The sequence below is a fragment of the Prorops nasuta genome, unplaced genomic scaffold, assembly GCF_024137725.1.
Source record: "Prorops nasuta isolate Cenicafe-Biocafe unplaced genomic scaffold, Cenicafe_Pnas_1.2 PNAS00015, whole genome shotgun sequence".
Lineage (NCBI taxonomy): Eukaryota > Metazoa > Arthropoda > Insecta > Hymenoptera > Bethylidae > Prorops > Prorops nasuta.
The window spans coordinates 139937-155168 of record NW_027116812.1 but is presented as its reverse complement, the minus strand read 5'-3'; the positions used below and the strand labels follow the sequence as shown (position 1 = coordinate 155168).

Sequence of the window (15232 nt, the reverse complement as noted above, 5' to 3'; positions counted from 1 at the left end):
TTCTTTTTCAACGACTCCATGCACACGGCGGAATGGCGGCGGACGAGAGCCGAAGAGAAATAGTCGATACACCGTACGAAAAGCAAATAACAAAGTTGTTTCTATCGCAGGAAAGATACTCGCCACTCTTTTTCGTCAGCTTTTCTCTCTCCCACGAAGATCAATTTCTTCAGGATTCTCGCTCTTAAAGGGCCTTCGCCGGTGAAAATTCGGCCCTCGGGCTAGCCTGGTCTCTGATTACGAATTGAATGGGACGAAAAAGCTCGGGTGAAAAGAAGATGGAACGTCTGTCGTAGTAAAGCTAATGTCAGATATTTCTCTGTGTTACGCGTATAGAGGCGAAGGGCGAAATTCTATACATGCCTTCCCCTGCAGCGACGCCAAAAGAATAGCTTTGCACCATTTACATATGATCTACGACACAGGCTTTACATGCTATATAATCATCTTGGATGTTCTACGAGGAAGAAAGCTCTTGAACACCTCGCAAGCTGCAAAGAATATATAAGAATAAGCTAAAGAATTGTAGATGGAAGCGGCAATAAAGTCTGCTTAATGTATATCTTCGAGCATTTCAGAACTCGCGCTGCTCGTTTGATAAATCCATGGATATATATATATATATATATATATATATATATATATATGTAAGGAAATAAGAAAATGACTAGCTTACGCCATCCCTCGATAAGACATCAGAGGTAAATCTATTTTGCAAAAGACGAAAAGCAGTTGGATGCAAAATGTACCGTATAGCTAAATTTTACGATGCTCTTTACCTTTCTTGACAGATTGCACAGGATTTGATGAAAATACGTCAAACCAAGACGAAAAACAAACCTGAATAAGAAAGGAGAACTATTCGAATTTAAAAGTTGGAACAACGAAAGAGATTCAATTCTTTCGCAGTGATTTTTGACAATTTCCGATTGCTAAAAACACAATGGTAGCTTTTGAGGGACGGAGAGGGGGGCAGAGAAACATACATTTTTCCAAAGAAACCTCGTAACCTCCTTAAAAGTTTTCTCCAACTTGCGAATTCGTATCCTAGCTCTATCGCCAAGTTTTTACTTTCCATTGTAAAGGGTCGCTGCAGGAGGGACAGGAAAAGCTCCCCACTCTCTCTCTCTCTCTCTCTCTACCTCTCTCTGTGTAGGAGACTCTTCGAGGGTCCGAAAACTTTTATAAAACGTTCCTCGTTACTTCTTTCCGTTCGATGTGCAGCGATCGATGCGAAGCGTTGATCGACCAGAGAGAAGTACCGAGGACAGAGCAAATTAGAAAGAAGAACTAATGTACTATCAGCAAATTGACTCGATCGACTCGTCATCGATCCGTTCTTTCTGGACCGATCGATGCACTCGTACCTAAATTTTCCTATTTTGCAAAAATGATTATACGGAATATAAACATCAGCCATGTCCTTTAAGTCCAAATCGTAAATAGAAGTAAAGAGAGTGAATTATAGCTATGATCTTGTTGGCGCACAGTGAAATCGATTTGGATTCGCAGACAGCGACTGTTCTGGAATCGCGAGGTGCAGCATGCGTGCTCTTTGCTTTTCCAGTCGTATATATATAGTCACATAGCAGCTGAGGGAATGGACATTAATCACAGATTGTTTAGCGGTAGGAATCTCTGCTTTGAAACGTCGATTCTCAATGCATTGTTGAATATCACACCGAGGAATGTATTAGCATCGAATGCATCGACCATGCTGGAACGCAAATGCTATCTCGCAAGGATTTGGATCATGTGTAAAGCTATAGGTGTATACTTTTGGCTCTCATCCATATCGAGTATTTGCGTAGAAAATGTGTAATGTCTGTGTAATACGACAAATAGGCTATCTCTAAAAGTTTCCAGTGTGGTCTCTCGTGCACTCCTACATCCACATTAGACGAGATGTGTCTCGCGTGCTTGGAATTCAAACCAGACGAAAAGAATTTGCTCGTTTCGTTACTGTATTGTGTGTGTGTGTGTGTCCCCACGACATCATCAATTTCCTCACTTTTTGGACCAATGCAATATATTATACAGTTTTCTTTTCCCTTCACTCACTCTCTCTCTCTCTCTTTCTCTCTTGTACACGCATCCCAACAAAATTCTACTCTCTTTCTCTCCCTGGATTTGATATTAATTGATCTCACAGTCCTTGCCATAAAGCTTTCATCGTTGCGCTAGATTCTAACTTGCGAAATTGTTTCATCTGCTCGTTCAAGAACGTCTCTCGCCAGTTTAACCCAGTTTCAGACATTATCATCGTCCCACTGGCCACCTTCTTGTCTGCACTCGACAACGTAATTTCTCATTAATTGACTCGCAACGCCAGTGACAAAAGGGAGTAGTGTCCAGAAACCGGAAGAGAATAAGGATGTGATATACGAACATCCTGTGTAATTTGACAACGATTGTTGCTGCTGCTGCAGTAGCAAAGCTTGAAGAGCTCTCGATAAAACGTCGCGAGTTTTAACGACCCCTTACGACTGTTCTATATTTTATACACGGTATCAGAGTAATATAATAAGAGCCATCTCCCACCAAGATTTTTGTCCTTCTAAATTCAAGTAGTATTGCACCGCCATATGCGGGCAACCAGCGTGAAATCTTTTTTCCCTGGATAAAGCAAGCTCTTTTATCCTTAAAACGACCAGTCTGCACGACCCAGTCAGTTCTGTCAATACCAAAAAGAGTAGTGGAGAAACCCACGATAAAACTTGCAGCCACAAAGAGACCGGATTAACGTAAGCAGGGTAAACCAGGAATTGGCAGAAAGAAAATCTATGCTCGTTCAACGGATTATCATTAGAAATTGTCACTCTATGGAATCGCTAATAACATCCCCAGCTGCGTCCAATTGCAAATGTTCGGAACAGCTTGATATTTGCATCAGCTTTTAGCGCAAGCTTCAGCCTTTCCAGCATAATAATCACGTCATGTCAAGTCACAGCATTCTACACGTAAAGTGCATTAGCTTATAAATGTTCATTTTAGCTAACATTTGTCGAGTTACACTGTACAAAGCTACGAAAAATTACTAAACCATCGTACGTTAATTTAACACGAAATAAACGAAATAATAATTTAGGTTAAATGGGGCAAAACTCGAAATGTAGCTTTTGGAAAACTTTTTATTTCTTTGTTAAGACTCAAAGCTTGGCGATACAATCTCGTTGATATATAACAGAAAAATGATCCTACGATTCTAAACGAAGAATATATATAGTATCTCTGAATAGAGCTTTATCGTTTTTTACAACTGCACGTTTCACAAAACTGTTTTTCGAACGATCGACCTTCGTCGTTGGTCAATTTCGGTTCTCCAGGAGTCGGGAGTTCTCGTACGATGATCAAAGCACGGTAACACCCAGCTTTAAAGCGATGATTATTGTTGAACTATCGCGAATGGAAAAATGTATTAAATCGCGATGGGGCAAAGGTTGCAGGAAGGAAGCCACGAAACGTTATTGATTCACTCGCAGGTTGGACGAGAGGACGCTCTCTATTCATCTTACTCTTAAATGTGGAGAGGAAAAAAACGTGGAAAGAAAGTCGAGAATAAATGCTTTTTATGTGAAAGTGCGCTCGTAGCTGAGTTTCAGACTGGGGGATTAGTCGAAGCGAAGCTTACGAACGATTTCACGCAAAGAACAATGCACCCTTTAAATCCGGTGTATATCGTGGCTTTATCAAGCTTGACCGTTGTCGGACTTCCGAAGCTCACCGATGGACGGAAGATAATGTACTTGTAAATGAGACACATATACGAGGAAACACTAATCCCTATCACTGCTGTCTGATATATATGTATATATATATATATACACTACCACTTCGTTTTACTTTCCACATCCTTCATCTAACTATACGTGCACACTGCTATTTTCCAGACTAAATTTTATCTCGAAAAATCTGCCAAGTCCGCAAAGCTTAAAATACTCCCGGAAACTATATCACTAAAAAGATAAAGTTTGCTTTATTGTGCAAACGCACACGATATACAGTATTCATCCCTGGGAGCAACTAGAAACGTGGACTCTGGTTGTTTTGCTCGATGCTTCAATAAACTATTATTATTATAACTCATTTACTTATATGATTTAAACTATTATTGAACTATTAAATATCTATATTTGCACGAAACCGACTAAATTGAAACTCTGCAAATAGGGAATACAAAATCAGCTTTTGATCGTTTTAATGAACTCAACTATTAAAGGGGATGGTACGATTGGATTCAATTAAATCCGACGAAGGAATCAAGAATTCATTTTTTTCATGTTTCATTCAACGTGCTTGCTACAGGGTGTATATATAGGTAGTCATGGGATTACAGAACGTTTCCGAAGCTATATATATATATATATATATATATATATGTATAGCAGCGTGAGCTGTGTGGGGCAATATGAAAAGTAGACAAATTGGAGAAAAATTAGCATCGGTTCAATTAACACCTCGGTCGATTCCTTATGGGCGAAACCCGGAGGAAAAGCAGGACTGTTTGCAGGTCCCTTTGCTTTCAGAAGCTTTAAAGAGGGACGTGAAAAGAAAGCGGAGAAAAATAGAATGGCAGTTTAAGTCAATTGAGTTTTTGAGTGGTCGTACAATCTCTGCTGAACGCGTGTTCCTGATAAGAAAGAGCTCTCGATCGTTTGATTTACGAGTTGAACTACTTGAAACATAAAAATCGTTTATGGTCGAGAATAAATAGTTACGGAAAATATTTCCAATTTCCAACTTTTCCACGCGTCTCATCAACGTAGCATCATGCTTTGTCGCGAATTTAACCCCTTTCCTCAAAACTGGCTTTCTCATTTTCCCTCATCAAGACTCCCGAGGCTTTGTCAGCAGTCTCATATTGCCCGCACGGATCTTCTCTTTTTAGCCAAAGGAGTACGAGTCGTTCGCATCTTTATACAAATTTCATTCGCTTTACTTTATTTTCTCCGTCTTCTCTTTATGCAACTTATTATGTCGCGAAAGACACAAAGCGGAGACAAATTTTATCGCTTATTTTATTTTTTCCCCCTGTTAAGCCTAATTTTCATTTTTCCCGCTCCTCATTTTCCCCTCATTGCTGCTCGTTGAATTGTGCCGTGTATGCTAATCAGTTGCTTCGTCCCAGCGAGTTATGCGCGCGTTACGCACATATACAGGGCCTTGCAAAAATAAATTCTATGGCAAAAAATATCATCAGACGCACATTTTCATCCACCGTAAATGGAAATACTGACTCTTAAATAATGCTTATAATTGGGACCAGTGCAATTGTTACAGTTTCACGCTGATTTCTCTCCTGTCGCACGACGCTTCGTGCCAATTATTCGCAGTGTCGGACGACGTTATTAGAAATTGCAAACCTTTTTTCCATTTAAAAATATCGCCATTAATCGATCGCATTTTTTAACATTCCATTTTTTTATACGTGCTCGCGTAAAACGTGTCAAATAAAAGCGCCATTCGTGGATATATTTAAGGGTCGAAATACAGATACTCTACACTAAAAAAAAGTTTTATAATCGAGCAACGAGGTTCATTTTTCGTGTACCTAATTTTTGTCGAACTTTTCCCCTGAAATAACGAATATAATGGATAGAGAAACAACTTAAACTCTAATGGTCAGTATTATTTTTAAAGCTGTAGGCAATTTGCAGTAGAGTTACTGGTTCGAATCGCAACATATTTACTCGTGGATCAAATTGTAGCTGATTTCAAATACGATTAACGAACGTATTGCCGTTTTCCTGCTGAATACAATGAACTTTGATTGTCGATAAACAATGCTATTGTTCGGAAGCAAATCAAACAAAAAAAAAACGACGTTTAAACTATTAAGAGGCACGTGCGCTTATAAAATCAAGCTTTTATTGTAGCAATTGGATTGGGGCAAATATGATACGTCTCTCTGAGTTTTAATCTTTGCTCATTTTTCTTGCCTTCTCGAGTCGAGCCCTAATTAAATAAGTAGGGTTATATGGTAAAAATTATCATACAGTAAGAATTCCGCGCATTATTATTAATAAAAGTCAAAGCACGAAAAGGAAGAAGGCGTTTCTATGACCCTTTCAACAGGTTTCAATAAGGGAGTCCTTTCAAATCAGCTCGAATAGAGTCAAATTGAGCCGTATTTCCTCGACTCATTTTCCTCCATTTTTTCCTCTTTTTTCAGCCCTTTTATTCCTATAATACACTATAATTTTCTATAAATTACCAGAAAACGTTTTACATTTACACTATGATGGCGATGATAGCAAGAAATTGCATAATTGATCAGCTGCACATACGAGGACTTACAGACTCTTTTTAACGTTTGCATTTTATAGTTTCAATCCACCTAATGGATTTAACAATCGATAAATAAAAGAAGATTAGAGACGATTTATCTCAAATGCTGTACAGTGATAAAACAAAAAATTTTACCAAAAAATCAATATCAATAGAAAATCTCGTGATATTCGATACACGATAAAAAATCTAATAACCTTTTTCCTCGTTTTTTTATCTTTATATTCAAACTTCCCCAATAGATATTATCCAATAAAACGTAAAAATGGTACGTGCATTTGTAATTTATAATAATTTTTATAATAATTGTTGGTCAAAGCTTAGTTATTGCAAATATTACGTTGCAATAATCTCGGAGTAGATATGCAAATTTAAAAAGAAATTGTAAAATCAGAGGAAGAGAGCCAAGTTTGGGCTTGGTGGCTACATATTACGTGCAGATGGCTTTATTTATGCCAGCTAGCAGTCAAATTATACTTCCTGGCCAGAGCCAACCTGCCGGATAGCTTATAGGCACTCGTATTGGCCAGCCGGTAGGGTGGAAAGACTGAATGGAAAGGAGCCACGATGAGGACTGGAAACGAAATTTAATATTTACGAGAAATTCTGTATAAAATGTACCTCGATCCTTTGTGAAAATCAAGAATGGAAATCTCAACCGCCGAAGATACGTTACGACTCGTTACGATCCACCAATTAAATAACAAATTTGATGCAATACAGTTAATTAATTTCGTCGTGCTAAATGCAGCCAACATTTTTTTGTTTTTCAAAGTTTTCAAGATGATTCTACGTAACCAGCATCTGATGAGATTCGGATGATCATTCGTAACTCTTCACGAATTGCTGACTGATGTGAATTGGACTCGAAGCAAATTATTTTCTACGATTTGGGTAGCTCGTCAACGCCTGTTACGGCGCAGTAAACGCGTTCCAATCGAAACTTTATGCGGAGCTCGTAACTTTTGCAAGGAAGCCATGACTGATTGAATCACTGCTGACTTTTGCTATAACGAGTCGAGTTTGTCCAGTTGATGTGTTCGGTCACAAGTCAAACACGAATCCGTCCAACTCTTGTTTGCTAACGTAATTAACGATCGGAAGGTACGACTCGCCACAGTCGACAATTAATATTAATAAATAATTTTCAGAAATATATATCATTAACCTTTAATGAAAAAAAAATTTAGCAAACCCATTAAAATCTATTTTAAGATCAATGAATAAATCACACTTTCGATCCAATCTCTCTCTCTCTCTCTCTCTCTCTCTCTCTCTCTGCTCTTCTCTACTATTAAACCTTAAGATTTTATTACAATGTTCGTTTGAATATCAGACACTTGATATACCTGGAAACTTTCTGTCGCATTTCTATCGACTTTCTCCTCCTCGCGAACATTTTACGAGATCTCACGAACTAATATAATCTATTTTTCACGCGAATATAAGATCATCCCACAATTTAACAACCGTCCAATATTCGGACACTCGACTCTTTCTAAATAATTCTCCTCCTACATCTCTCTTATACGAAAATATAGATTTACCAAAAGCAGAAAAAATTCAAGCCTCGCGAATGCCCGTATACACTAACACATCATCGACTGAGAACGATACAGAGACGAAGGATAGGAGAGCGAAAGACAGAATCAGGATCGGGATTAGAAGAAGGGCAAGAGCCGAGGTGGAAGGGTAAGAAGAACAGTGGATTGTGGGTGGATGATATTGGGGCGTGGAAAAAGGGCAGCTGCGGGCTACGTGCGCGAATCTAGACGAGAAGGGAAGTATCCCCCCCCCCCCCTCCCCTCCCCCTTTGAGAGTTTAATCTGCCTTGAGCTGCGGGGAATAATCCCTATGCCGGACCACTCTGCTCCTTCTATATTATTCAATAGTATCAAGGGTCGAGAAACATGGATACGTATATATATATATATATATATATATATATATATATATATATACAGTGCAGCTAGACAGAGAAAGAACCTAACCGAGGTACACGAAAAATATGACGTTTGCTCAAAAACCGATTTGTCTCTCGAGCCGCCATTGATCCAATCGTCGTGCGATCCATAAACTAAGAACCCACGTTCGTTTTACACAATTAAGCAATATTTTTTCATAATGCTCATCGCGTGGTTGCAGGGTGGAGCATACTACAGCGGAAGCAGCGTATGGAGAGCGTGCGTGATCGTGTTATCCGTCGGAAGCTGGGTGGTCAAGGTTGGTCCGAGGCCCGCAGATGGTGAAATCGCATCGCTGACTTCCCCACGAGAGAGGCTCGAAACCGTGCGACAAGTACTGACGGAAGTACCTCTGATCGACGGACACAATGATCTACCGTGGAACATCCGAAATTTTGTGCACAATCAGCTGGCAGAATTCGACTTCGATACGGACCTTCGTCAAGTGGCACCGTGGAGCAAAAGTGCCTGGAGCCAAACGGATCTCGTCAGATTACGCCAGGGGATGGTCGGTGGCCAGGTGAGAGATTCCCGCAAATTTACCTACCCTTATCTCTCTCTCTCTCTCTCTCTCTCTCTCTCTCTTATTCGACCTTTGACCCTTCTCTTCCACGACCTTTCCCAACGAACCTCGATGCAGTTATATGGGAAACTAATCAGGAACGCAGAGTAGAGTCGTGGCTGATTATACTCGTCGAATTAGTTTCGAGTTGGTATTAACCAAAGGCTCTGGGGCCACTTTTTAAGAAAGTGCATGTATGGAGGAATTCTTGTGCAAATTATATAGAGGAAGCGAGATATTAATACAGTCTCTCGAGTTTGGTGCTTAACGCGCGACGAAGAACAGACTAACAGTCGTTACTCGCTAATATTCGCCAGTGAAACAACGTGGCGTTCCTGTCTTAACTGGAGAACGTACAAGGGCTGATCAGTTAAAGTTACTCCACTGTAGGGCGTAACTTTTATATTGTACGAGGGGTATATAAAATGAGAATGACAAAAATATTCATTTTCTTTTGGTTTCTTTGTAAGAATGAAAATGATTATAGCTGCGTTTGTATAAATGTTTTTTCAAACAGATATACACGGGAGAAGTAATTTTAAGAGTTATCCCCCCTCCAGTTACAATAAGTCATTTGCAAGTACAGTGTTTTCTTTTATCGTATGCTTTTTCAGCGAGCATCCCGGATGGAACGAGCCTCTGGCAAGCTGCCAGTTGAACCATAAGGGGGAGGGGGGAGGGAATGGTAAAAAGGAATAATTTTCGGATAAAAAGTGTAATGAAAGAATGACTGCGAAAGAACTGGGCATTTTTACGTTTTTGCAACAATAATGCACGCCACATGCAGGATAGACGCTGGGCGATGAAACGGATCGATATGGTTTACTCCGTACGTAACCATACCGGATATGAAACCAATGAAATAAAAAAGAACAACAACTCCCGTTCGATATAAATCCGTGTAAATCCACACTTCTTCCATTGTTCCTTGTACCATTTTCTCCATGCTTTTGTTCTCTCTCTCTCTCTCTCTCTCTCTCTCTCTCTGTACTTTTGTAAATCACGTCAAAATGAGAAATGGTGCTTTTTCGCAAACAGTTTTGGGCTGCCTACGTACCGTGCGAGTCGCAGCATCTCAACGCGGTTCAGCTGACTCTCGAGCAGGTGGATCTGATTAAAAGATTGATAGAAAAATATTCCCAGCATATGCAGTTTGCAGCATCATCGAGGGGTAATAGAGTTGATAGTGAAGAAGGGGAGCAGGAAGGAATACACGTGTGCGTTACGCGAGACTCTTTTGTTTATTTACAGAAATTTTGGAAGCTCATGGGAAAGGAAGGATAGCTTCGTTGATCGGTGTTGAGGGGGGACACAGTCTGGGGAGCAGTTTAGCAGTTTTAAGAACGCTCTATCAATTAGGAGTACGATATTTGACGTTGACGCATACTTGCAACACTCCATGGGCGAAGAGCTCGTCGGTCGAGGACGAAGACCAGCAAGGTAAATTACGGATCTATAAATATACCGGGTGTCCTCTTGATGAAACTCTAAATGGGGGAGCAGAAAATACGTAACAACGTGGCTCTATCGAGAGTTAATAACCTGTTTCTTACGAAGATTTGCAGCGAAGAAATCAATGAGAAACGTCTAACGATCGAAAACCTTTGTATTTATAGGGGGTGGCTTAACGGTTTTCGGTCGTGCAGTAGTTCACGAGATGAATAGACTCGGAATGTTGATAGACTTGAGCCACACGGCAAGGGCCACTATGAGGGATGCCCTGAGGACCAGCAAAGCACCTCTCATCTTTTCGCATTCCTCGGCCTTTGCTATTTGCAATTCCTCCAGGAATGTGCCTGATGACATTCTCAAGCAACTGGTACGTAGCCGCATTTATATGTATAGTGTATGCATCATGAAATATACATGTGTTATTTAGAAAACTGTATACTCGTGGAAGTTTGAAAAACTTGCTAGCAAAATGCAAAGTGAAAGTGATTATAACGTTGATAAAAATAGATCTTTTCTCCAATAATGTGTATAAAGGAGCAAATAAAAATTGTAGATAATTTAAGGAAATAATTCAGTAGCTTATGTAACACTCTATATAACATTTCTTTCTCCTACTGTACAATTATCACTGGTATTATTCGCAAGCATTAGAAAAGCTTTTATTATTTACATTATTAGCATAAACTATCTATTGGAGGTTTGAAGAAGAAATATCTGCTACTGGAAAATAAATTGTTTTGGTTTTAAGGCGTCGAACGGCGGTCTGGTAATGGTGACGTTTTACAACTACTTTGTCAAGTGCGGTCCGCAAGCCACCGTGTCAGACGTGGCTGAACATATATACTACATTAGAAATCTAATTGGCGTGGACCACATTGGCGTAGGCGGAGATTTCGACGGTATCAACAAGTACGTACTCCCCTTCACATATACAAAAGAAGCTATATGTAAGAAAATAATGGAAATTTCCGTACAAAGAACACCGCGAGGTCTCGAGGATGTTTCCAAGTATCCGGAGCTGTTCGCCGAACTACTGCGAAGTGGAAAATGGAACGTGCACGATTTGAAGAAAGTCGCAGGATTGAATTTGTTGAGGGTACTGGAGCGCGTAAGTAGAAAAGGATGGGATAGGGTTTTATGCAAGTGTGAGCGGGCGTAAGTGATGAATTTGAGAAAGGACTGAACTGTGCTGAAAATTCGTAGGTGGAGCGTGTGAGGGACGACATGAGAACAGCAGGAGCAATGCCATCGGAGGAATATCTGGAATCGGCAGATACGAGTGGCAGCTGCGCGCTGGATATCAACTCCGTGCAAAGGGTCATGGAAGTTTGATCGACCCAACCCAACATAACGCAACACGATGCGACGCGACGCGACGCGACGCTACGCGATACGTCACGTTACGAAACGCGATAGGCATATCCACTTTACTAACCTTTCCTCTGTTCCTTTTCTATCCCCTCTACACACTCGCATACGAAACAAACAAACACCCATTCAACTTTCCCATTTCCCTGTCATCTCTCTCCACTGCTGGATGGTCCAGTCTCATTCCTTTCCAAAACTACGTGTATATCTGTTATAATTAATATGATATATAAAGTCGTGAACGATCTCTCTGCCGTCCGACGCGTTAACAGTGGACCTTGATCGATTGACAGTCAGCGATCGATAGGAAGAAGAGCCAGATTTCGTTGGTTGCGACAGAAAATCGAGGATGCTTACCGAAATTCTCTCTCGGGTTTGTTTTTCTGTGTTTTTACGTGCCACGGGTGATGAGACGAGATCCCCCCCCCCCCCCGCCATGTCACTTAGGATCGAATGATGTACTCGATTTACCTGTTATTTATCCACTTTCGAATTCTGCCTCTTCTTTGTCGCGACAAGCTCAACGAGAATACTACATATATATTATATATATATATATAAAATGTATAAATATATTGCAATGAACCTACCTCGGAATCATCTCATCGGGTGACGAGCTCCCGTGTGTGTTTTGTTTTACTTCGCTTTTATTAATTATTACCTTCCACTCTTTTGATCCATTCAATTTTTGCAGCTCTCTCATATTATATTATGATATAGTAATGCAAAATCTTTCTTGAGTACACGTTTAGTCCAATATGCTGTTGCTCGTCCCATCCATAAAGACTTTCTTAACCGCACGTATTCATATTTCAATCATTATTGTCCGTTTGCACTGTACGCGTATGCCGTGCTCATATCTCTCTTTTTATCTATCGAAACTTCCTAAGATTATTATTTACGCAAAACTAAAATATTCACATTATACTATGTATATGCATTCGGGTAAATCAATCATTATCATATTCCTAAATAACACATTTTAAGATGAAAGTATTGCAGAATACTGTATAAATTTATGCATCAAACACCGTCAAATTTCTCTTTTCTTCACAAATAAGGATATTGATATTGGATATTCAATTATTCCTGAATCCAGAACTAATTTGGGAATGCAGAAGTTGTAAAGGCTAAAATTAATCCATTTAGCAGTATCATAAGTGGTAGTCGAGGAGGATGCATGAGGGTTAATTTGATTTTTTTTTTTTTTTTTTTAGTGGAATGTATGGTTTATTATTAAATATGTCAAGTTTGGTAACTTATTTCAAGGACTTTCAAAATACTATATTTATTAATTTTTAATTTCATTCAATCGTTCACTCAATATTTTCATTTGAATTTATAAATAGGTGAATGACTGTGTTGATGTAAATTGACTTGCATCGATTTAGCTCTTGAGATTAGAATTAAAGAAGATACAATTGAATAAAACAACTCGACGCATCTGGCTAGTGTATGTGTGGTATTCGCGCACACTACTTCAGCTAAACCTACACTTATGTGCAATTTTAAATGGGAATATTTAACGAACGACTGAATGTAATGAAAATTTCATATAATAATCCTTTGGAATTAAAAATATTAAGATAATCTTCAAAAATATTTAATAAAAAATATAAACTGAAAAATTCAAGGTTAACTGAGTAAAAAAATTTTGTTCTCAGTGTATTATTCTATTTAATACTAAAATTTATTTGATGTCAAAGTGACCATTTGTAATTGCAAACACACATGTATAAAAATTCCTCGGTACGTTTATTGTCAACAAACTCATGGTACCTTAATTCATACAACCTCCATGAAGACACAAGTTTAAATTTGTATCATCGATAAATAGACTAATTATAGAACCCTACAATCTTTTATGAAAGATTTTCTTCAGAAAACCTGCATTCTCAAGCTATTTTGGATATTCCAAGACTCTTGGAGCACCTAAAACATTATTCCGACGCTGAGAGCTTTTATTGCAATTTCATCATTTATATAATATATATCAGTGCCAATTTCTATTTAATCAATCGACTGATAAAGTTTTTTAACAATATTTCCCACCTTTATTTAAGAATTAAGACTATATCAATCAATCAGTACACCAATTTTTATATTAATCCAAAAAAAGGTGGTGAAATTATTTCATATGAATATATGAGCGCTATTATACCAGTTAAAGACTTGAAAATTGAAAAAAAATCTTTTGTTTATACTTTATTAAAAATAAAACTGAGAGAAATTATATGACGGTACCTATATATCTTCCAATGTCTTCCTTTTCAATGTGTCAAAGAGAACTCACGTATTTATGCTGTCGAGCACGTGCGTAGATCCTGGAAGACAAGGCCATATTAAAACTCAAATAAAATCTTCTAAATAACAAATCTGATGATTTGTCCGTTGAGAAAAGCTCAAAGAAATCATTTGCCAAAAATAAGACGGTTCAATAATCAATGATATATGGTTATCCGAGTATGATCTACAGGACAAAATTTTTATTCGAAAAATAATCTTTTAATTTTCACTGCGTAAAAAAAGTTGTATATACATTATTAATTTGTTGATAGTTTATTAATATACTAATACTTGATAAAAGCTCTTATCTCTTTTGATTTCTACAAGCGAATGTTATCACATATGACAAATATACGAATCACGTATTATTTGTCCTGATGATCCTTCACTCCAGTATGCTGTACCTATATGTGTAAACAATGACCATTAAACATTTCTTAAATGATGTTGAAAATTGCTAGAAGGGACAGAAACTTATAATAGGCTAAATAAACAATTCGCTTAATATAATTGTAATATATATTAACACGCTAATAAAGTTCTCTGAAACGAAATTTAAAAAGTGCAAGGAGATTGAAACAAATCCATAGCAATGAATCTCTTAAACTATTATATTATCATATTAAAACAACTTTTACATTTTTATGATGTTAATTAGGTCTTAGTAGATTCAAATTAGGGTTTCACTAAGTGCCGAGGAGTATTATATTCCCCTGCTAATGAAGATTATAGGAATTAAAAAATTAAACTTTTGTATAAATGATTTAAAGACAATTTTATTAAATAATTTTACTGTTAGCCAAACGACAAACAAAACTATTTATTTTAAACCAATTCTTGCAATTTTCCAATGTCAACGACTAAACCTATTTGTGTCTCATGTGCACTTACTCTATGGTCTTTACGACGTGAAATTTTAAAAGCAAATAAAAATGAAAACCATTACTGTAATCACGTTATCATGTGCATCGACAGTACCTACCCCTCTTTTACAAAAAGCTAAAAAATTTAGGATATCCAGATTCTGTTATATCAGTAACGGATTCTATTATAAATAAATGTTTCTACTGTAAAATCAAATCTAATGTTTCAGCTATGTCTCTATTTCTACCCTACTATTCATTCTTTTTTATAAATTTTTACAATAAATTTAATTGATCAACAAGTTTTTATTGTTTTGTAGATATAAGTAATCTTTAACTATAAAATAGTTCAATAAATTTAAACTTTATATCAATAATATCTTAGTTTTAATAGGGAATACCAATTTTACATGCAGTTATCTTAAAAAGAAATAATGATAATAAAAATG

At 37.8% G+C, this 15232-nt stretch overlaps 1 protein-coding gene across 1 annotated transcript in view; it reads left to right on the top strand.

The window, feature by feature from the left end:
• The window catches only part of LOC136778808 (dipeptidase 1-like), a 43312-nt gene extending 28312 nt beyond the window's left edge, over positions 1 to 15000 (top strand). The window contains exons 2-8 of the mRNA XM_066735934.1: positions 8434 to 8772; positions 9853 to 9985; positions 10066 to 10254; positions 10431 to 10633; positions 11015 to 11175; positions 11245 to 11374; positions 11470 to 15000. Coding sequence (XP_066592031.1) covers positions 8434 to 8772; positions 9853 to 9985; positions 10066 to 10254; positions 10431 to 10633; positions 11015 to 11175; positions 11245 to 11374; positions 11470 to 11598 — 1284 coding nt within the window. The 3' untranslated portion in view covers positions 11599 to 15000. The remainder of the gene's footprint in view (positions 1 to 8433; positions 8773 to 9852; positions 9986 to 10065; positions 10255 to 10430; positions 10634 to 11014; positions 11176 to 11244; positions 11375 to 11469) is intronic.
• The last annotated feature ends 232 nt before the right edge of the window (positions 15001 to 15232 follow it).